General features: G+C 32.4%; 1 protein-coding gene across 4 annotated transcripts in view; it reads left to right on the top strand.

Moving 5' to 3' along the window:
- The window catches only part of LOC136029957 (integrin alpha-PS2-like), a 158,869-nt gene that overhangs the window by 117,503 nt on the left and 19,415 nt on the right, over nucleotides 1-21,951 (top strand). For all 4 annotated transcript variants that reach the window (XM_065708509.1, XM_065708508.1, XM_065708511.1 and 1 more), the window contains 5 exons: nucleotides 3,187-3,335; nucleotides 4,615-4,847; nucleotides 8,752-8,969; nucleotides 14,703-14,940; nucleotides 18,933-19,108. In XM_065708509.1, the coding sequence (XP_065564581.1) occupies nucleotides 3,187-3,335; nucleotides 4,615-4,847; nucleotides 8,752-8,969; nucleotides 14,703-14,940; nucleotides 18,933-19,108 (1,014 nt within the window). The remainder of the gene's footprint in view (nucleotides 1-3,186; nucleotides 3,336-4,614; nucleotides 4,848-8,751; nucleotides 8,970-14,702; nucleotides 14,941-18,932; nucleotides 19,109-21,951) is intronic.

The following is a 21,951-nucleotide window of genomic DNA, read 5'->3' as shown; positions in this document are numbered from 1 at the left end:
TAAAAATACTATCGACACCTAATAACGCAATCTCTCTGCGGCTTTTTTGCCCGTTCTCAGTTCTTCAGAAAACTCGAACTTAGACTTAGAAACGGTATACATAAATATTATACAAAGAGACAGGGAGACAACTCGTTTTGTCTCCGAAGAAGGAATTACACCTCAATAACTCACACAGAGTACATAGAGAAAGAGAGAGAAAGGGAGAGAAAAGAAGCGAAAAAGAAATCGACTCATGGAGACACGGATGGGACTTGTAAACTAATTTATAAATAAATCCCTTTAAATCCAGTCCCCGCTACTATAGGCAGAAAGAGCTATCTCAGTTTCTTTTTATATGTATAGAGTGATGGTGACTCACTGATTAAATCAAATAGTTTATATTTATTGGCAATCTCAGGAAGTTGATATCTTAAACTTAGTCTTGATCTCTCATTTTTGATAAAAGAAAAAAGAAACTTAGTCCTTGCTCTTGATAAATGGCTATGTTTATTTTCAACCAAGAGTTTCATTCGATCAGTAGTTCGAGTTTCAGTCCGAGATCGACAATATCATTGTTTTATTGTTAAAACAATTGTTTCGTTGTTTACACTTCCGTGTGTAAGGCTAAAATCTCGGTGTGTAAACCGTACATAAAGTATACCTAACTGCACCATAATGCACTATAATCAGCTGCACTATAAAACTAGTGGGCACGGACAATTAGTAATACAAAAGGAGAGGGGAGAAGTTAAGCTTATAAATAAAAATAAAACGAAAAATAGGAGAAAAAAAACGAACTAAAATAATTAATATGAAATGAAGCAAAGCCAGAAAAGAATAATCGGAAAAAAGGAAATGTTACATTACTCAGAATCCAATTAATCTTACCCAATTGGCAGAGGAACTATTTTCTCCACGCCTGTGATCTGTAACATGCAATAGTTCTGACAGTAATTTTGTGCAGTAAATGTCAAATTAGTTGGCAAAGTCTACGTTCTTAGCTATTAGTCACAATAAAAACGTAATCTATGTTTTTTGCTTTGAATATACTTGTAAATATATATTTCTCCTTTCTCGCATAGTGTTTATTCATAACTGAACTCCAGGGGCGTCATTTGCTATGGGCAAGGGAAGAGGACTCCCTTCCCCCTGCAGAGCCCAGTCCCCCCAGCTAAAATTCTAAAATAGGGCCTTCAAAAATCTTATTAAAACTAAGATAGGCCAACATAATTCATGCATCCACAGAAACAGATCAGTTTTCTTTAGAATGCCTTTCCCAAGGCCATATCCAGAGGGTGGCTGGTAGGGGGTTTGCCCCCCCCCTGAAATATTTTCCAACTCACAGAAATGTAACAAAAATGAAGATAAACAATTTTTTAATTGATTTTTTCTAGTTTTTTGTGTACAACCCCCAGAAAATCCTTTTATAAAACCCAATCAGAAAAAAAAAATCCTGGATACAGCCTTGCTTTTACCTTTATGGTACTATATGGCTCATTTTTCATTTTTTGCTCTCATTTTCACTTAACTTGGGAAAATTGACTTCCACTTTGTCCCCTTCCCCCAGGGTTTTGACGTAATTACGCCACTGCTAAACTCTGTCATTTGCTACGATTTTTCCTTAGGTCTTTGCGGAATTTCTATTGAAGCATCACATTTTCGTCAGTGTTGCCACGCAGAAGTGTGAAAATTAACAAGCACAACTAATATAAAAATTTGATAACGCTTTTCATTCTTAAAAGTTCAGGCATTAACAATCTGTTGATTTCTAAAGATAACAACACCTTCGAAGGAAAGCAACACCGAACAGCAACGAAGGAACAGCAGGAACAGTTCGAAGGAACAGCAACGAAGGAAAGCAAGGAAGGATAAGCTCTATAGTGCTATAAATTTCTTTTAACTTATTATTCCTAATTTTTCTCAAATGTTTTTTTTTTTAAGTTTGGTGCCAGCTCCTATCAAAACTACATGACTGCACATGGAGTTTTTTTTATTAAGAATTAAATCCTAGTTTCTCCTCATTCTGTAAGACACATCCTTTGTGTAAACTTCCACGCGATCAGTTCAATAATTACCTATCATTTTCATTGTTCTTGGTGGTTTGGGTTGCTGATACTATTCGCGTGGCAGGTGATAGATGGTTCGAATGAATGACGTTGCAGACTTTAATTTATCTGAAGACTTGAGGATACTATAGGAACCAAATAACACAATCTCTGTGTGTTTTTTGCCCATTCTCAGCAGTAGTTCGAGTTTCAGTCCAAGCTCACCAGAGCTGCTCCACGTAAGTCTATGTCATATTGGGCTTCTCAATATAATGTTACCAATATCTGGAGTCTAGCGATATAAAGTCGCTGGATTTATGAACTGATGTTCAAAATTATGCAGCCCCTAATCATCTTGCGCGTAATTACATATTAGCTGTTTTAATTTGAACACGAAGATAAGTCTGCAAACTAAGATTGGTATATTCGAAGCCAGGGCAATGACAGTTTTTGACGTGGTTTGGAAACGTGGATATTCAACAGACTAAGGATATTCGTTTAATCTTTTCCAAAGGATTTGTCGAAGATAGCTTTTTGCTGCTCGACTTGACTGATCGTATATATAAAATATACTGTTCGAAAGATAAGGTCTGATCTCATTTTGTAGGGATATAAGGACAGAAAGCTGAAAATGGCTAGGCCACGGTTAACGGATGAAGTATTGTCAAAGATGCTGGAATTTGCCTTCCATCTGGGGCCAAGCAAAATTAGTTCGTCCCTGAACGGGGTCAGAAAGAGGCTATACGAAAGGATTAAATGAATCTTAAACTTTCTAGAAGGAGTAAAGAATGAAGCTTCGGATGTATTTAGGGAGGGGCGGAAAAGCATGCGCTGCCGTGGCGGCCTCTGTTGGATTAGTTCTGCAATGTGCTGTTAGTATTCTCCAAGAATGGTTCAACAGTATGGACTTTTTGGACCATGGAATATATTTTATGTTTGTTCAAACAGGTAGTCTCGTCGATCGGTGAAAAAATGTGATCCTATGCGCGTATTTTCGGTTGCTTCTGTATTGAACCAGAGTCAAAAACAAGGGAATAGCAAGTTTTATTTTAATGATAGAAAGAATAGGTCTTATTCCTTTGTAGGCTGTTGTAGACATTCTCGAAGTCAGTTATGTATTTTTGAGTGTTTAAAAATTAAAATATTATTTTTTTTTTAGATATTGAGGTGCAGTTCATACTGGACACAAAACTTCCGAAAACACCCCGACTCTTTTTCCTGTCAGATCAAGGAAGAAATTCGCTCAACAAAACGTATTCCCTGCAAAAAAATTCTTTGTTCTGCATTAGCCACAACGTTTATGTTAAGGTAGTTTATTTCTTTTTCAATTATATTATATTTTTAATATAAAAAATGAAATGTTGGTAAAAATTTTGATAAATATGGTGAAAAAATATACAAAAATTGGCTTTTGCATTCAATCTAATACTCAGAAATCTAACGGGAAAACAAAATAAAAAAATACTTTAAGAAAAATGAAGCATAACAGAAAAAAAAAGAACGAAAAATTCAAAGAAAACGCACATCGGAACGAAAATTCTATAGCAGAAAGTGCCAAAAGAAGCAGGCTGAAAAAAAAACTGTGTTTTTAAAACTGTTAAGGTAGGGCACAAACAAAATTGTCTTCCGATATGAATGTCAATAAAAATAAAAGAGAATTTTCATAAATTAATTAAATAATAATAACAATAATAAAGTTTAAATAATAACCGAAAAGATTATATAAGATATTGAATAGACGTTGGAAGAACGCAACAATCAAATGGAATTAATTCACTAATGCTTGTTGTGCATAATCTAAAATCAGTTCGTTTGGTTCTTCTTCAGTGTTTTTGTAGAGAGTACCCGCTGTAGCTACCGACTCATTATTGGTATTAAATTGCCGTTTAATCATTTTAAACTTCTCCCCCATAATCTTTGTTCGACCCGTAAAAACTAAACAAAATGCATATAAACACATTTCCGATGCGTTTTTCGATCCCTCCCCCCCCCCCAAAAAAAAATGGATATGCCATTGTGAGTTGGTCTTGACTTACTAAAATAACATAGGAGCGAAGCCAGGCAGGCAAAGAAAAACAAAGTGAAATCACTAATACTTTTTGTGCATAATCTATAACAGTTCGTTCGGTTCTTGTTCAGTATTTTTTTAGAAAGTACCCGCCGTAATAACCGACTCTTTGTTGGTATTAAATTGCCATTTAACCGTTTTTTTTACTTGGGTCCCATAGCTTTTCTTTTGTCCAAATATTCTGTCGGTATCTCTGTCATAGCGTGTCCTATCGAAAGAGGGAAGAAAGAACTCTCCGTTCTTATTGTTACATTATTGTTATATATATTATTATTATTGTTAAATATGTTTTGTTAAGTTATATATGTTTTTATATATATATGTAAAGAATCGTCAATTTTTTCTAATTTAAATGATCTTGACTCTGTCATATGTCTGTTTCTAGCGATAGATAATTTTTGTTGGATTATCAATTTATATGTGTTTATCGACAGAGTAAGTGCTCGCAATTCTATTTGAAAAAAAAAAAAAAACAGTGTGAATGAAACATTGGCTCAATTAATTTCTTTATAATTCTAGCCTGGAATTCGGGATAAACTAACTCCTTTAGAGGCAGAAGCCCGATTTTTCACTACAAATGGTGCAGTTACTACCTCTGTCGGTGGCGCCATCCCATCAAGACGAAAAAGACGAGCACTTACTCCTGTGTTAAGCCAGTCTCCACCTCCAGTTAGGTCAGATACGATTCATATACAGAAAAACTGTGGTCCTGATAATATATGCATACCCAACCTTAGGCTGGCTGTAAAATCGTAAGTACTGATGTTGTTTAATATATAATCTTTTTTTATCCCCACTGATTATGTGTGAATACTTTTTAGTATTTTTTTTATCTAAATACTAAAAAGATCTAAAACATTTTTAGATCCTTAGTAGCTCTTGTGTTTTTTGTTTCTGTTTGAATATTTTTCACTCTTTATTTGATATATTCCTCTATCTTAATTTACTCCTTGATTTACTAATTTTAATTGATTTAACTAGTTTTACTTGCTTATTTATTTACTTACTTGATAATTTTACTTACTTATTTAACTAATTACTTAGCTTAATTTGATTTAAGTTAAAAAACAAAGGTTCGGCGATATGTACTTCATAGTGACGCTGAAAAATAAAGAAGAAAAAAAAACTGAAAAAATGTAAAAAACTAAAAAAAACTAAAAAGAAAAAACACTCAAAGATAAATTACAGACCGGGACACAAATGACAACCGACAAAGAAGGAATATAAATGACGACCAGGAACCTCAAAGAAAAATTACAGACTGGGACACCCGGACACAAATCACGACCGGGAATATAAATGACGACCGGGACGCAGGGACACAACTACAACGGGGACGCCGGGGGCACAGGCGGGATATATAATTGACGACTGAGACACAGGGATTGTTTGAATAGAAATTACAGACCGGGACACCGGGACACAAATGACGACCGGGACACTGGGACACAGGGAATATAAATGACGACCGGGACATTCAAAGAGAAAATACAAACTGGGACACCAGGACACAAATGACGACCGGGACACAGGGAATATAAATGCTATTTATATGCACAGACAATGGGACAGCGAAGAATGTTGTATATTCGCATGTTTTACGTAGTTAAAAATATATATTTATATCTATCTCTATTCACAGGTGGGACACAGGGACACAGCTACAATGGCGCGTAACTAATATGGCGCGTAACGACTTACGCGCGCGGGGGGGCTTGGGGGGGCGCGAAGCGCCCCACCAACTAGGTGTTGGGGTGGCGCGAAGCTCCACCCTAACAGCTAGTAGATAGATATATATAGATATAGGTATCATAGGGATCTTCTTTACCAAATGATATTTTATCTGGGATTTGTCCCTGATTCTTTTTCAATCGGATTTTTGACTCCTATCCCTAAGAAGAATAAACCTCCTTCTAAATGTTCGTCTTTTCGCCCAATAACAGTTGCAAATTTATTTTGTAAAATTTTTGAGAAATTGATAATTGATGAATTGAGAACTAAATGTACAGTTCAGGCCCACCAGTTTGGTTCTCAATCTCGCCTTGGGTGTGGTCACGCCCTTCCTGCTTTGGTATCTGCTTTAGTTGATGCAGAAAGAAAGTAGCCCATTGCTTTAGCTGCCCATGATGTAAGAGGCGCATTTGATTCGCTTCTCCACGAGGAGATTTATATTTGACTTGGGTTTGGCCGGGATCGATCCCTGCATCCTAGCCCCGCTGGCTGACATGTATGAAAATATGAAAGTGGAGCTTAGGCTCCCTCTACTAGCTCAAGAGTGAACTAGTCTCTTATGTGATTCTGCTGCTTCTAAACGTGGAAATCTCCTTCTCCAGTAAAGAAAAGTGTGAGACAAGGTTCTATTTCGTCGCTGACAGTATCTAAGAACAGTATTATAAGGCCACGATCAAAGCCACTTATGGCTTATATTTTGCGTCGTTTTGATTTGTCTTTGATTCGTTATGCAGATGATGTGCTGAACCTGAGCTGGTCTCTGCATGGGCTAGAAGCTAATTTTATTAAGTTGCAACAAGAGTATGTCCATATTAGACTCCATTTTAATGCTGAAAAGTCTGAAGTACTGCTTTTTAACTTGAAATCATATACTGGTCGGAGCGTCACGCTTGGTGATTCTATTCTTGAGCTTGTGGATGATATTGTATATCTAGGCCTCTCTATTGGACGGCCAATACTAGAGACAAGGCGGTTACTGTTCTCATTTTCAGAAGCGGTCTTCTTTTATGTATAGTGGCAAATAAGTGGAAGTTTGTTTGTCGTCTGTTGGCCCAGGTGTACAATGCTATGATTTTGTCTCATTTTCTGTACCTTAGCCCATTTTGGCACATTTTTACAACTACATATAAACTGAAATTACGCTCAATGTACTACAAGTATGCAAATTGTTTGCTGCATTTACCACCGTAAACGAGCAATAGGTATGTTACGTGCCATTACAGTGTTACCAACCCTGAAGAAGTAATTCTGTCGCAAATTGACCGATATAATTCATCAGGCAAGACCCACCCGTGGACCAATGTCTTACAGCAGTAGTTGGCATCTGTTTTGTTTTTGTCAGCCTGTTCACTAGATTGGTATGCACAAATCGAAGGGGGGTTGGGGGAGAGATTTATTTTAGGGCAGAAGTACGGGGGATGAATTTAAGTTGTGTGGTAAATATGAGAGCTGGCAGATTGTCACTTAGGGAGAGACGAAAGCATATGGGTAGGGTCAGACGTAAAAACGCTCTTTACTTCTGCTCAATATGCGGGTAATCGGGGGAAATCTTGGTTTTCTGTAAAAGAGTGCAAAAATGATGGATTGAAGAAAAAATGGTATTGTTTAAATGATAACACTAATTAAATAAGAATAATACGGATATTTTTGGGGGGAGAAATTTGAAATCTGGGGAAGTTCCTCAGACTAGAACTTAACCATAGAGTCCTTTTTTTGTACATTTATGTTGGATTCTATTTATGGAATTAACATTAAGTGATGTCCCTTATTGGTTGGTACCTTTTTTGTTTTGCCCTGGCCTTTTGCCCTTTTTTGTTTTGGCCTGGACTTTTGCCCTCTTTTGTTTTGCTGGCTTTTGAATTGATAAATTATTTCAATTATTATGGGTCTCACAATTACACTTAGTGTTCCTGAGGTTTATACATCGGAGAAAGCCTAATAAGTCATTGGGTCTTGATTGATTTATAAATAGATTCAGCAGATCTAAAGAGAATGTTTAATTGCAAGGTGTAGCTAACATAATTTGCCACCAATTAGTTTATTGAGTTACTATAAGATCTAGTAACCCCAAATAGGGTCTTACAAATCCAAACATCTCTATGTAGACACTTTATTGATTCTTTTCAACCATATTAATAAATTGCACTTATGGAATTTACGAACGAGTCTCCTGCCTTACGCATGCACTTTGTCTAGGCTCTGGGTCTTTACATCGTAAACAATCTGAGAAGTCAATGAGTACTGATTGATTTCTAAATAGATTCGATACATTGAAAGCGAAAATGCTTATCTATAAATGTATCTAAAGCAGGCTAGTTGCTTTTTTTCAATTTTTTGAAATGCTGCAAGATCTAGTGACTTTAGATTGGGTCTTACAAGGTCAAGTCCCTCTTAGGAGACACTTTGTAAGTCCTTTTTTTAAATATGTTATAAATCGTTCTTACGAGTTTCACGAATGCGTCTTACGTTTTACGACTGCAATTTGTTTAGTTTCCACGCCTGTACATTGTAGGCAATATGATAAATTCAATAGATGTCAAGGCAAAATAATTATTTTTCAGTGTTTCGAAAAGAGTTTAAAGTCATCTATAGTGGGGGAACCAGCCCAATTAGGAAGGTGGTTCTCATCTATCTGACACCACGTGCCACAATGATACCATTCATAGCTTGTAACTTTACGTATCACAAGTGGGTGTTCAGTAATCTTTTGCATAGAGGCATTGTTGGTTTCATCAGTTCGGGGATGACAATCCACTAAACTTTTGGTAATTAATTACTTTACATGGTAACTATAATTATATTCTATTCCAGCTATTCTATTGCCATTATTCTTTCACTAGTTCTACATTTTGACTACGATTCTCTTCGCCCCTCTGGATTGTTCTCCTTTGTTAAGACTAAATTTAATTGTAAATTGTCTTTTAGTAATGTCGACAGCTACATAATGGGATCAGGACAAAAACTGGATATGGATGTGTCAGTATATAACGCAGGCGAAGACTCCTTTGAAACCATGTTGACACTTAGAATTCCCAAAGGCGTTTCTTATGTCAGTATTGATAGGACCGTATCTGAGAACGTCAAAGATTTGGGTATTCTCTGCTCACCGCCAGGTCAGGACAATACCTTAAAATGTGATATTGGTAAGTATACCCAAGTTAAATTTACTTTTATTCAAATAGGAGAAGGCTAGAAAAAAACTGCAATGAATTGGCGTCGAACCGTTTTACCCTCCGGTAACAATCAGAAGTATTTACTAGCACATTAGGGCACGAATCAAACAAATTTTCCACAGCGTAGAATGTAGACTTGTTTCTTATGTAAATTTTATTATTGACAATATTCATTGTTTTAAAAACTATTAAAATTTACTCCTAAATACTATCACTTAGAAGCTTTTAAGTTACAATAAACACCATTTAAGCGAATTATGTCATATTTTGGATACCCAATCAGAGGGAGAAGAGTCAAAAATTAACCATTTAACTCATAGAGTGCTTTATCTCGGAAAAAGTCATTTTTACTTTTGACTAATTAAATAAATAAAAAAAATCAACTGAAAGTAAAGAGCAACAATCGAATCGAACAAACCTCAAACGAAGAAAACTAACAAAACTGATTTTGTATGTGAAGGGATTGCTCCCCTCCTCAATACATACACTTTACGTTAAAGTTTTAACGCTTTTAAATAAGCTTCCTATTCTAACTAAACGGTCCTTGTGTTTTAGGAATCGTTCTTAAAAAAAAAGGAGGAACCGTCGAATTTTAGTGACAAGTATTTACATCGTATAGGCTACTGCTTTGTTGAGAAACTGCGCTTTTCATTGGTTTATTTTGTAAAAGATTTTCATAAGTTAATCAGATTATTTTCTTTTTTAAAAAAGAGTTAACTCATCCTTTGACGTATCTTCAATAACTTATCCTCAATGACGTATCGAACTAATCTTTATGGCGTATTTCCATAATCAAGTCATGTTTTTCCTTTTTAAAGATGAGTTAACTAATGCTTTAACGTACCTTTAACAACGTATCCTTGATGACGTATCTAAATAATCTTTATGACGTTTTTCGTCAGCTAATCACACTGAAAAAAAGAGTTAACTAATGCTTTAATGTATCTTTAATAAGGCATGCTCAATGAAGTATCTAACTAACCTTTACGACGTATTTTCATAAACAGATCAAGTTATTCCTATTTAAAACGATTTAAATAATGCTTTAACGTATCTTTAAAAACGTATCCTCAGTTACGTGTCTAACTAATGTTTATGACGTATTTTCATAAACCAATCACATTATTCCTTTTTAAAAGTTAACTAATTTTTGCGACGTATTTTCATAAGCCAATGACATTATTTTTTTTTAAATCAGTTAACTAATGCTTTAATGTATTTTTAATAACGTATGCTCAATGACCTATCTAACTAATCCTTATGACGTATTTTCATAAGCCAATTACACTATTCCTTTTTAAAAACGAATGAACTAATACTTTAACGTATCTTTAATAACGTATCCTCAATGACTTATCTAACTAATCTTTATGACGTATTTTCATAAGCCAGTCACATTATTCATTTTTAAAAACGAGTTAACTAATGCTTTAACGTATCTTTAATAACGTACCCTCATTGATGTATCTAATTAATCTTTATGACGTATTTTTATAAGCCAATCAGATTATTCCTTTTTAAAAACGAGTTAACTAGTCCTTTGACGTATCTTTAATAACGTATCCTCAATGGCGTATCCAACTGATCTTTATGACGTATTTTCATAAGCAAATCATGTTATTCCTTTTTAAAGACGAGCTAAGTAATACTTTAACGTGTCTTTAATAAGGTGTGCTCAATGAAGTATCTAATTAATCTTACGATGTATTTTCATAAGAAAATCACGTTATTCCTGTTTAAAAATGGTTTAACTAATGCTTTACTGTATTTTTGAAAACATGTCCTCAGTGGCGTATCTAACTAATGTTTATGGCGTATTTTCATAAGCCAAATCGCATTATTCCTTTTTAAAAGAGAGTTAACTAATGCTTTATCGAATCTTTAATAACATATCCTCAATGACCTATCTAACTAATCTTTATGACATATTTTCATAAGCCAATTACATTATTCCTTAATAAAAACGAGTGAACTAACGCTTTGACGTATCTTTAATAACGTATCCTCAATGACGTATCGAACTAATCTTTATGGCGTATTTCCATAATCAAGTCATGTTTTTCCTTTTTAAAGATGAGTTAACTAATGCTTTAACGTACCTTTAACAACGTATCCTTGATGACGTATCTAAATAATCTTTATGACGTTTTTCGTCAGCTAATCACACTGAAAAAAAGAGTTAACTAATGCTTTAATGTATCTTTAATAAGGCATGCTCAATGAAGTATCTAACTAACCTTTACGACGTATTTTCATAAACAGATCAAGTTATTCCTATTTAAAACGATTTAAATAATGCTTTAACGTATCTTTAAAAACGTATCCTCAGTTACGTGTCTAACTAATGTTTATGACGTATTTTCATAAACCAATCACATTATTCCTTTTTAAAAGTTAACTAATTTTTGCGACGTATTTTCATAAGCCAATGACATTATTTTTTTTTAAATCAGTTAACTAATGCTTTAATGTATTTTTAATAACGTATGCTCAATGACCTATCTAACTAATCCTTATGACGTATTTTCATAAGCCAATTACACTATTCCTTTTTAAAAACGAATGAACTAATACTTTAACGTATCTTTAATAACGTATCCTCAATGACTTATCTAACTAATCTTTATGACGTATTTTCATAAGCCAGTCACATTATTCATTTTTAAAAACGAGTTAACTAATGCTTTAACGTATCTTTAATAACGTACCCTCATTGATGTATCTAATTAATCTTTATGACGTATTTTTATAAGCCAATCAGATTATTCCTTTTTAAAAACGAGTTAACTAGTCCTTTGACGTATCTTTAATAACGTATCCTCAATGGCGTATCCAACTGATCTTTATGACGTATTTTCATAAGCAAATCATGTTATTCCTTTTTAAAGACGAGCTAAGTAATACTTTAACGTGTCTTTAATAAGGTGTGCTCAATGAAGTATCTAATTAATCTTACGATGTATTTTCATAAGAAAATCACGTTATTCCTGTTTAAAAATGGTTTAACTAATGCTTTACTGTATCTTTGAAAACATGTCCTCAGTGGCGTATCTAACTAATGTTTATGGCGTATTTTCATAAGCCAAATCGCATTATTCCTTTTTAAAAGAGAGTTAACTAATGCTTTATCGAATCTTTAATAACATGTCCTCAATGACCTATCTAACTAATCTTTATGACATATTTTCATAAGCCAATTACATTATTCCTTAATAAAAACGAGTGAACTAACGCTTTGACGTATCTTTAATAACGTATCCTCAATGACGTATCTAACTAATCTTTATGACGTATTTTATGTTATTCCTTTTTAAAACGAGTTAACTAATGCTGTAACGTATCTTTAATAACGTATCCTCAATGGTGTATCTAACTAATCTTTATGACATATCTTATAGGCAAATCATGCTATTCCTTTTTTAAACCCCTTTTACTAATGTTGAGCAACAAATCTAGGCGGACCTGAAAATAAATTTTCTGGAGACACTCAAAATTTTAAGTAATAGAAGCTTTTGTTATGTAGCAGCTGTATAAAAATAAAAGCTTTTAAGTTAATGTAAATACTATTTTCATTGAATTGTGTAATGTTTGACAATATTTTTCATGCTTTCTTGCTTAAATGTTTGTCCTTTTCCTAATTTTTACACCACTGTATCAATGGTCATAAAATTACTGCTTTATTTATACAGCCAACTAATTCTGAATTGGACTGAATCAGAATAAACCAACTGTTTAAATTATGGTAACATTTAAGTTTTATATTTACAGCCAAATAATTCTGAATTTGACTTAACCTGAATACACTACTACTACTACCACTACTAGCAATTCAATGCAGCACCAAGCCACTGACACGGCAACGCACTCTTCTCCGTCCCAATCTATTCAAAACCTCCTTTTTACACCCTCCCACGAAGTTTGAATTTTCCTTAAATTCTTCCTTAAGACCTTTTCGAACCCCAGGTGGGAACGACATACTTTTCATTTGGTCTTTGATGGATATCCTCCAAGAAAGGAAGATATTTGGCAATCTGTCATCCTTCATCTGCAAAACTTGTCCTAGCCATCTGAACGTCTCTCTCATTATAACCCTAGAAAGCAGGAAAGGGCCGTATTTTTCATACCACTTACTGTTTTAAATACGGTTATTCAGACGGGTACCCGATAGGATCCGTACACATTTATTCTCAAAAACACCTACAAAATCCTATTCCAAAGGTAGATATAGAGCAAAATCTTGGGAGGAGGGATGTGACAAGGGTGCCAATAATTGACAAATTTATTTACAAAAAGAGTGAATAACGGAAAAAAACACGGGATGAGGGTGCCAAATAATATCTCGGGGGTAAATTTGGTAAGAAAAGTATGAAATTAGTAGTTTTTTCACCACCCAGTACAACTTAAACGTAATTCAAAATCAAAGACTCTGCTCGTTTGTTTGTAGTTAAATGCAAATTAAAAACCATAAAAATATGAAACTGCTAAGCAAAATGTATCTTCTTCTCGCTTTTCTGTTTGGTTTTATTCGTTTAAATGTCAAAAATTTTGAATCAGGATCCCTTGTTTCTGAAGGCTGATTAAGTTGTCTTTCTAGTAAAAAAGGCATACGTTTATTTTAATATTTTTATTTTTTGCCTCGTAGAGAATTTAGTCCTGAAACTACTTAATGTTCAGAATCATGTGAACTAGGATTCTGATACAGTGCAGATGGATTACATTTTCACCTTTAGCCTATTGTAGTTAAGTGTAAACAAAAAACCACACAAATAGAAAGATGGCAAGAAACAAAGGAATGATCCTTTATTTCTTCCACTTGCTTGTTTGTTTGATTTTATTCTTTTAATTGCCAAAAAACTTTGAATCAAAATCCGTGTTTCTGAACATTGATTGATTTGTGTTTCTAGTAAAAATAGCAAAGAATTTTTTTTACACATCTTTATTTTTTTTGGTTCTTAAAGAAGTTTTAATTAGGCCTGGAACTAAGTGCATCAGAATCCCGAGAAGTAGGATTCTATTGTACTACCGATTGATTACATTTTCACATTTAGCCTACTGTAGCTGAGTTCAAACGAAAAATCATAAAAAATGAAAAGATGCTAAAAAAACTCTCAGTCCTCTTTTTCCTCTTGTCGCTTGCCTATTTTGGTTTTATCTGTACATTATATATATATATATATATATATATATATATATATATATATATATATATATATATATATATATATATATATATATATATATATATATATATATATATATATATATACAAAATAAAAAGAATACATTCATGATAAATAAAAAATGTATGAATAAAAATAAATCCTTGTTTTTGAGTCTGATTAAGCTTTGTTTCTTTTTGTTGTTTTTTTCCAATTTTTATTATTTTATACTTTTAGCCCATGGCAAATAATTAGTCAACTGCCAAATGGCTGTACCCGTTTCTATTATGAAGTAATAATTTGAAATTGGTTGATAAGTTTTCATCTTTACAACTCTTTTCAAATTAAAAATGAATAATAAGAATAAATAATAACGAGTATCTGGCATGTACGCAACGCGAACGCTTTCGTATCCATAGCCTTAAGAAACGTCGTGTTTTTTACGTAATTCGTATATTTTTTGCGTTTCCTCTAAGTTCTATCCTGATCGTTTTCCCAAGCCTGAGTAATGTAAAATACAACTTTTAGAATGGAATTTTTGTAGGTAACCCTTTACCAGCTGGAAGGACTGCTAATTTCAAGATCGTGTTGCAACCTTTAGCTGGACCATCCCGTGCAGCTGCAGCAGCTATTGAAGCAGCAACTGGTGAAAAGCCAAAGTCATCCCTAACTTTTGTCTTAGAAGCCAATTCTACGAATCCAGAAAATGAGGAGGACTTGGATGATAATGTCCGCTACCTTTCGGTTCCTATTAAAGTTGAAACTGAGTTGATAATTCGGGGGTAAGACTCTTATTGTTTATTAAGGCCAAAAATCTTGCAAAAATAATATCTATAAGTGTAAGGTTTTTTTTCTCTAAACCATTTTCTTCTTCGTTGTTTTCATGTAGCTCCAAGTGTAGCTCCAAGACAAAAAAATCCTGGCAGTTCTAGGAGGTTTTCTACAAATATGTTTGAGTTCTTTAATGTAAGATTTATTTCTTTCCACATTTGCTTCATAGTGAAGTGAAGTGAAGGTAGGTAGGTTTTATTTTAATCCACAATATAAAAAAATAAAATGACAACACTAATAAATTATTGCAGCAAAAAGAAAGTCCTAAGGACTTGTGCTGAAAATTCGTATTATGATTTATATCTTATAAATAAATATATGAACATATCATCTCATGATTATCCCCCTAGCCTATCTTATATACAAAAAACAATAACACATACACATGAACACAACGCAACAAAATAATCCTATTAAATATTATTTACCAGTTCCAACCCCCACCCCAAGAAACTGCGAAAAAAGACATCATAAACAGACATCGAAAACCTCCCGCCCTTCAAAATCTATTAGTTAAATAAAATGTTTTCAATTTATTTTTAAACCCATATAAAGTGACAGACTCCCTGATGCTAGCCGGCAGATTATTCCAAACAGAAGGCCCCAGATAATGAACCATGTATGATGATCTGACTGTTTTTCTATTTTCATGGCTTAAAAGTTGTGAATTTCTTGTATTATAATTATGGTGCTCCTGATTCATGGAAAAATAATCATGAAAATAATAATTCATGCACTGGATCACAAAAATTGATGCCTGGTAGTCACAAATCTGACCAACATTTAAATATATCACGTATTTTTTACATTATTTCGTGCAAATTTGATAATTCGTAATGTTTATGTAGGTGTAACTATGTAAATATAATGTAAATATGTAATGTAATACAATAAAAATGGGTAGGTCGAGGAAAATTCTCCATAAATACCCCTCTCCCATGAAATCAGATAGTATAGTGAAACTTGGCTAAATTACGATGCATTAAAGGTACATAGATGCTCTAATGATTCACTTCTTTCTAAAATTTTCTCTTGAAAATGTAGTCATTTGTGGTTAGCTGTAGTTTCTTTCCAGAAATTTTTTTTTTTTTTTTATCTTGGAAAGTGGTCTCCAAAAACGTTCCTGAGTTTGCGTAAAGTGTGGGTCTTATGTGAATTGAGAGTCACCATTGCCATAATTAGAATTGTGGCGCTTCATTAGATTAGGTAAAGTAGAATTGATTTTAAAGAAATTTGAACTTTAAAAGTTCAAGTAAAAAGGATATATTAAAAAAGTACTTAAATTTTTAAAAGTACTTCAAAAATTTCTCAACCAAATTTCGTTCTTAAAAGAAAAAGAAAAGAAAGGTACTTAAGTAAAGTTGAATTAATTTGAGAAAAAAGTCTAACTTTGAAAATTGGTGGCACTATACTTCTGTCATCTAATTGAACATGTTAATTATTGTTCAATTTTTTCAAATTCAACTATCTTAACCCACGATTTGCCTTTTGTGTGTGTTCTAATATTCTGAAACACAGCTAAAGATTGGACCATTTATGCCCTTGGTATGATGTCTGTTTCTGTCCATGAGTTCGAAATGTCAAAATATTTCTCTTACCCTTTCTAAGTAAGGATCTTAGACTTTACAAAATCCTGTTATTTAAATTGGAAATTACCCAGAATATAAAAAAGTGATATAATTAAAAAATTTAGATAAATTAAAAAATAGTTTTTAAGACGTCATTTTAGACGTGTTAACTTCTTGTAAGGCGTCATGAATGTAGATACCGGTAAGAGCCAAATTTACTATCAGATTTCACATCATTCGGAGAAAAAATATTTTCCGGTGGACGAATGTTTGGTTCCTTTCTGCTTCGGATTGTGATTTTTTCTGTTAGACTTCAAATAGTTTCTAATCTTAAATAACCCTCCCATAGTCCTTAATCATTATAATTTACCCTCATAAAATGTCTTTGTAGACAACAAAGAACACATTTTGCCAAATTTCTACTATTTTGTTCAGTTTGACTTGCCCTATTGATTCTTTGTGAAAAGCGGTCCAGTCTAGGAATTTACGGAGGTCGATGGAAGTCCTATGTGTATTAAAAATTCTGCGAATAATTGCTCCCCCTTTCAATATCGTGGTTCTTATAGAAAATAAAACATATTTGGTTTACCCTGCACTATTTTGTATAATTCGGTAAACCATTTTGTACAATTATAGTTTTGCGTACACCCCTATACCGTACCAATTTAATTACATTTTTCAAAACATTACGGGAAAAAAAAACATCATACCTATAAATATCAAATTTAAAGTAAACCTTTAGTTTTCCACTTTATACCTTGTATTCCAAGAATATTGCGATATTAGCGTAAATTTCTGTTTGACTTTAACTCCACTTTTTCCATATTGCGCTCCTGAACTTTGTTTAAATACATTCTAAGACAACACTGGCTATACATGAAGCATGAAACAAAGAGAAGAAAGTAAATAATAAGTGAAAAATAAAACCAAATAGATGAGAAAAAACCAGGATTTTGTCAGCTAGTAGTAAACTACGAAAACGAAAACAAGCAAATATTTCGACAAGGACCTCCGCAAATAAAAAACATACAAAGACAAAATCTAACCTTTTGAAGTGAACACTACAAGAAGAGAAAAGACACTGAATCAAAAAACCTATTTTTTTTATCGCAATTGCCTCTCTGAAAAACGGCGGTAGGCCATTTACAGTGGATATCAAATTCGCCTCTTCGAAAGAACTAAATGATCAGGGCTTTCAAAAATATGGAGGGTCATAGCAGAATCAATTGTATTTTCAAACCTCAGGGACTTATCTATTGAGGTTTTGTGTTCATGTAATCGTTCTCCCAGTTGTTGATGGGTCCTGCCAATGTAAAATTTCCCACCTGAACAGAGGACTCTGTAGACACCACTACCCAGTATAGGGTCGGCTTTTTCCTTTCCTGTGTTCATAAAATGTTCAACTTTCTATTCAGTTTTAAAAGAAATAGTGAGATTATGTTTTTTTTTAATATATTCAATAAGGTGGATTGGGTAGCTAATGCAAAATATAATATCTTTAAAATTCAGATTTTACATGATTACGTGAAAAGATTTTTAGTACTCTGTCGACTAAAGATATTACTCTCCCCCTTTTTACTGAAGGAGGGTGATGTGACGAGAAATGTAGATAACGATCAGTATGGATCGGCTTTTTATATATAGACAATTCAAGGATAGGAGTATAATAAAAGTATAATTAAAACATCCAAAAATGGGAGCTTTCCTGAATCTTCTACTTCTATTGTGAATTGAAGATTTGAGTCAAAAGTGTTCAAATGTGCCAAAAATCTTTTCAAGGGAAAACTATTCAAAGCATATTGTTCTATGAAATTTATGTAAAAAATTGCCAAATAGGGAGATAAAACAGTGCCCATTGGGAGACCCATAATCTGAAGAAAACATTTAAAGAATGTAATAGTACTACTTTATTTTCTTTACTCTCGTCGAGTAGTGATAAGAATTGTGCGTCAGGTATTGGTCTAGCTAAGGGCTTTGTCGTGAGTAAAACGACTGTTACATTTGGAATCAGAGTGTTCACCTTGTCCGTTCGTAATGAAACGGAAACGCTCATTCAAGAAGTAATGTGATTGACTCCTAATATACTCAGCCAAAACTGAGGCCCCGAAAAGGTATTTTCTGAAAAATATTATATATTAATTATGTCTTATAATATTATCTAATATACAATATTATTATAATAACATATAATATTGTGAAATTATATATTATAACATAGCATTATAGTATAATATCTTTTTACATTATAATAGAATAATATCATTATAGTATTATTTTACATTATAATATTATATTATAATTCAATATTATATTATAGTTATACATTATTATGTCTTAATTATGTGTTATGTCTTAACAAAGCTTTTATCTTATAGGCTTTCTCAGCCAGATACGGTGTATTATAACAAGTCATTGTATGAGAAAACACCTAAGGTTCACGAGTCTGAGATAGGCCCGGAAGTAATGCACATATATGAGATTATCAATAAAGGACCTTCAGATATTAGTCAAGCAGAAGTACACATTTTATGGCCTTCCATGAATTTAGCTGGTAAGTTCTTGGACTCCAATTTTCGGCTTTAATGTGCATAATCACTCATATATTAATTGATCCAGTCACTATTTCTGCTCTACTTGCTTAACGTCATCTATATAGGAAATGTCTGTTGTTTATAATGTGACGGCTTTATTTTATCATTTTTTGTTTTAAGATTTAAAAATATTAAAATATGGCTATGTATATTAATGAAGTCCAACGGATGAATTTGAGTCTTAATTTCGTTCTTTGCTTATCGATCAAAAACTTTTTACTTTTATTTTGTAGTCGATATGGTGTCCTTATACACTAATAGGGGACAAATTTATGGTTCAGGTTGTAGATGTATTAATTGCTCAGGTGGTGGGACAAAAGCTTCTTTTTCTTCCAACGTGAAAACAGTTGTAAATATCCATTTTTGTGTCTTGTCTCATATGATCGTCCAGGCTGTTGATTTTCACCCTTTGTGGATTTCATTTGTTCGGGCTGTTCTCTTGGTCTTACCACAGTTAATTGTTCAGGTGGTTCCAACTAATTATATATGTTTTTTGTCGTTGATTGTGTGTGGCTGTGCTGTTTGGCCTGTGTGGTTGTGTGGATGGGTGGGGTTGGGGCCTCATTCAGGTGCTGGTCTATGTTGGTCGCTAATCTAGGAGGGCGGTTTTCCCTTTCTCCTTCTGTCTCTCTCTTTTTTAATGTGTTTTTGCTGTTGCATTGATGATTTCTCTTATCGTTATATATATATATATATATATATATATATATATATATATATATATATATATATATATATATATATATATATATATATATATATCTATCTATATATATAAAAATAAGTTGTCTGTGTGTGGATCTGTGGATCTGTGGATCAGGTGACGTCACCTGAAAAAACTGGATCAGGTGACGTCAAAACTGAAAAACTAAAAAAAGGCAAAAACTACAAAAAAAAACTAAAAACTAATAAAAAAAATAAAAAAGCTAAAAAACTAAAAAAACTAAAAAAAGGCAAAAACTACAAAAAAAACTAAAACTAATAAAAAAGCTAAAAAACTAAAAAAAGGCAAAAACTACAAAAAAAACTAAAAACTAATAAAAAAAATAAAAAAGCTAAAAAACTAAAAAAACTAAAAAAAGGTAAAAAACTAAAAAAACTAAAAACTAAAAAAAAACTAAAAAAAAGGAAAAAACTGAAAAATAAGCTAAAATAAAGGTAAAAACCAATAAAAAACTAAAAAAAAACTGAAAAAACTAAAAAAAGGCAAAAACTACAAAAAAAACTAAAAACTAATAAAAAAAGTAAAAAAGCTAAAAAACTAAAAAAACTAAAAAAACTAAAAAAAGGTAAAAAACTAAAAAAAATAAAAAATAAAAAAAAACTAAAAAAAAGGAAAAAACTGAAAAATAAGCTAAAATAAAGGTAAAAACCAATAAAAAACTAAAAAGAAAAAAAGGAAAAAACTAAAAAAAATTTTCATCTAAAAAACTAAAAAAACTAAAAAAGGTAAAAACTAAAAGAACTAAAAAAGAAAAAAATAAATGACGACACTCAAAGAGAAAGCGACCAGGACAAAAGGAATGTTCGATTAGCAATCAACAAAGCACCGGGACACAGGGAGTATAAATGACGACCAGGACATAAGTAAAAAAAAAAAACTAACAAAACTAAAAAGAAGGTAAAAACTACAAAAAAACTAAAAAGAAAAAAACTAAAAAAAGGCAAAAACTACAAAAAAAAACTAAAAACTAATAAAAAAGCTAAAAAACTAAAAAAACTAAAAAAAGGCAAAAACTACAAAAAAACTAAAAACTAATAAAAAAAATAAAAAAGCTAAAAAACTAAAAAAAACTAAAAAAACTAAAAAAAGGTAAAAAACCAAAAAAACTAAAAACTAAAAAAAACTAAAAAAAGGAAAAAACTGAAAAATAAGCTAAAATAAAGGTAAAAACCAATAAAAAACTAAAAAAAAAACTGAAAAAACTAAAAAAAGGCAAAAACTACAAAAAAAAACTAAAAACTAATAAAAAAAGTAAAAAAGCTAAAAAACTAAAAAAAATAAAAAATTAGAAAAAGGTAAAAAACTAAAAAAAATAAAAAATAAAAAAAAACTAAAAAAAAGGAAAAAACTGAAAAATAAGCTAAAATAAAGGTAAAAACCAATAAAAAACTAAAAAGAAAAAAAAGGAAAAAACTAAAAAAAATTTTCATCTAAAAAACTAAAAAAACTAAAAAAGGTAAAAACTAAAAGAACTAAAAAAGAAAAAAATAAATGACGACACTCAAAGAGAAAGCGACCAGGACAAAAGGAATGTTCGATTAGCAATCAACAAAGCACCGGGACACAGGGAGTATAAATGACGACCAGGACACAAGTAAAAAAAAAAATTAACAAAACTAAAAAGAAGGTAAAAACTACAAAAAAACTAAAAAGAAAAAAAAACTAAAAACTAATAAAAAACTAAAAAATCTAAAAATCTAAAAATCTAAATAAACTAAAAAAGAAAAAAAAAGGAAAAAAATAAAGGAGAAAAACAAAACTAAAAAACGAATGTATATACAGACCGGGACACCGGGATACAAATGACGACCGGGACACAGGGAATATAAATGACGACCGGGACACAGGGACACAACTACAACGGGGACACCGGGGGAAACAGGGGGATATAAATGACGACCGGGACACCGGGACAGGGAATGGTCGATTAGCAATCACCATCAGCAAAGCTCAAGGGCAATCATTAGAATCATGAGGTATAGATCTGAATACAGATTGTTTTCCCATGGACCATTATATGTTGCATGTTCAAGAGTCGGTAAACCTGACAATCTATTTATATGCAAAGACAATGGGACA

The sequence above is a fragment of the Artemia franciscana genome, chromosome 8, assembly GCF_032884065.1.
Source record: "Artemia franciscana chromosome 8, ASM3288406v1, whole genome shotgun sequence".
In the NCBI taxonomy this organism is placed as follows: Eukaryota; Metazoa; Arthropoda; class Branchiopoda; order Anostraca; family Artemiidae; genus Artemia; species Artemia franciscana.
Note: the sequence above shows the minus strand (reverse complement) of the source record. Positions and strands in the feature narration are given on the sequence as shown.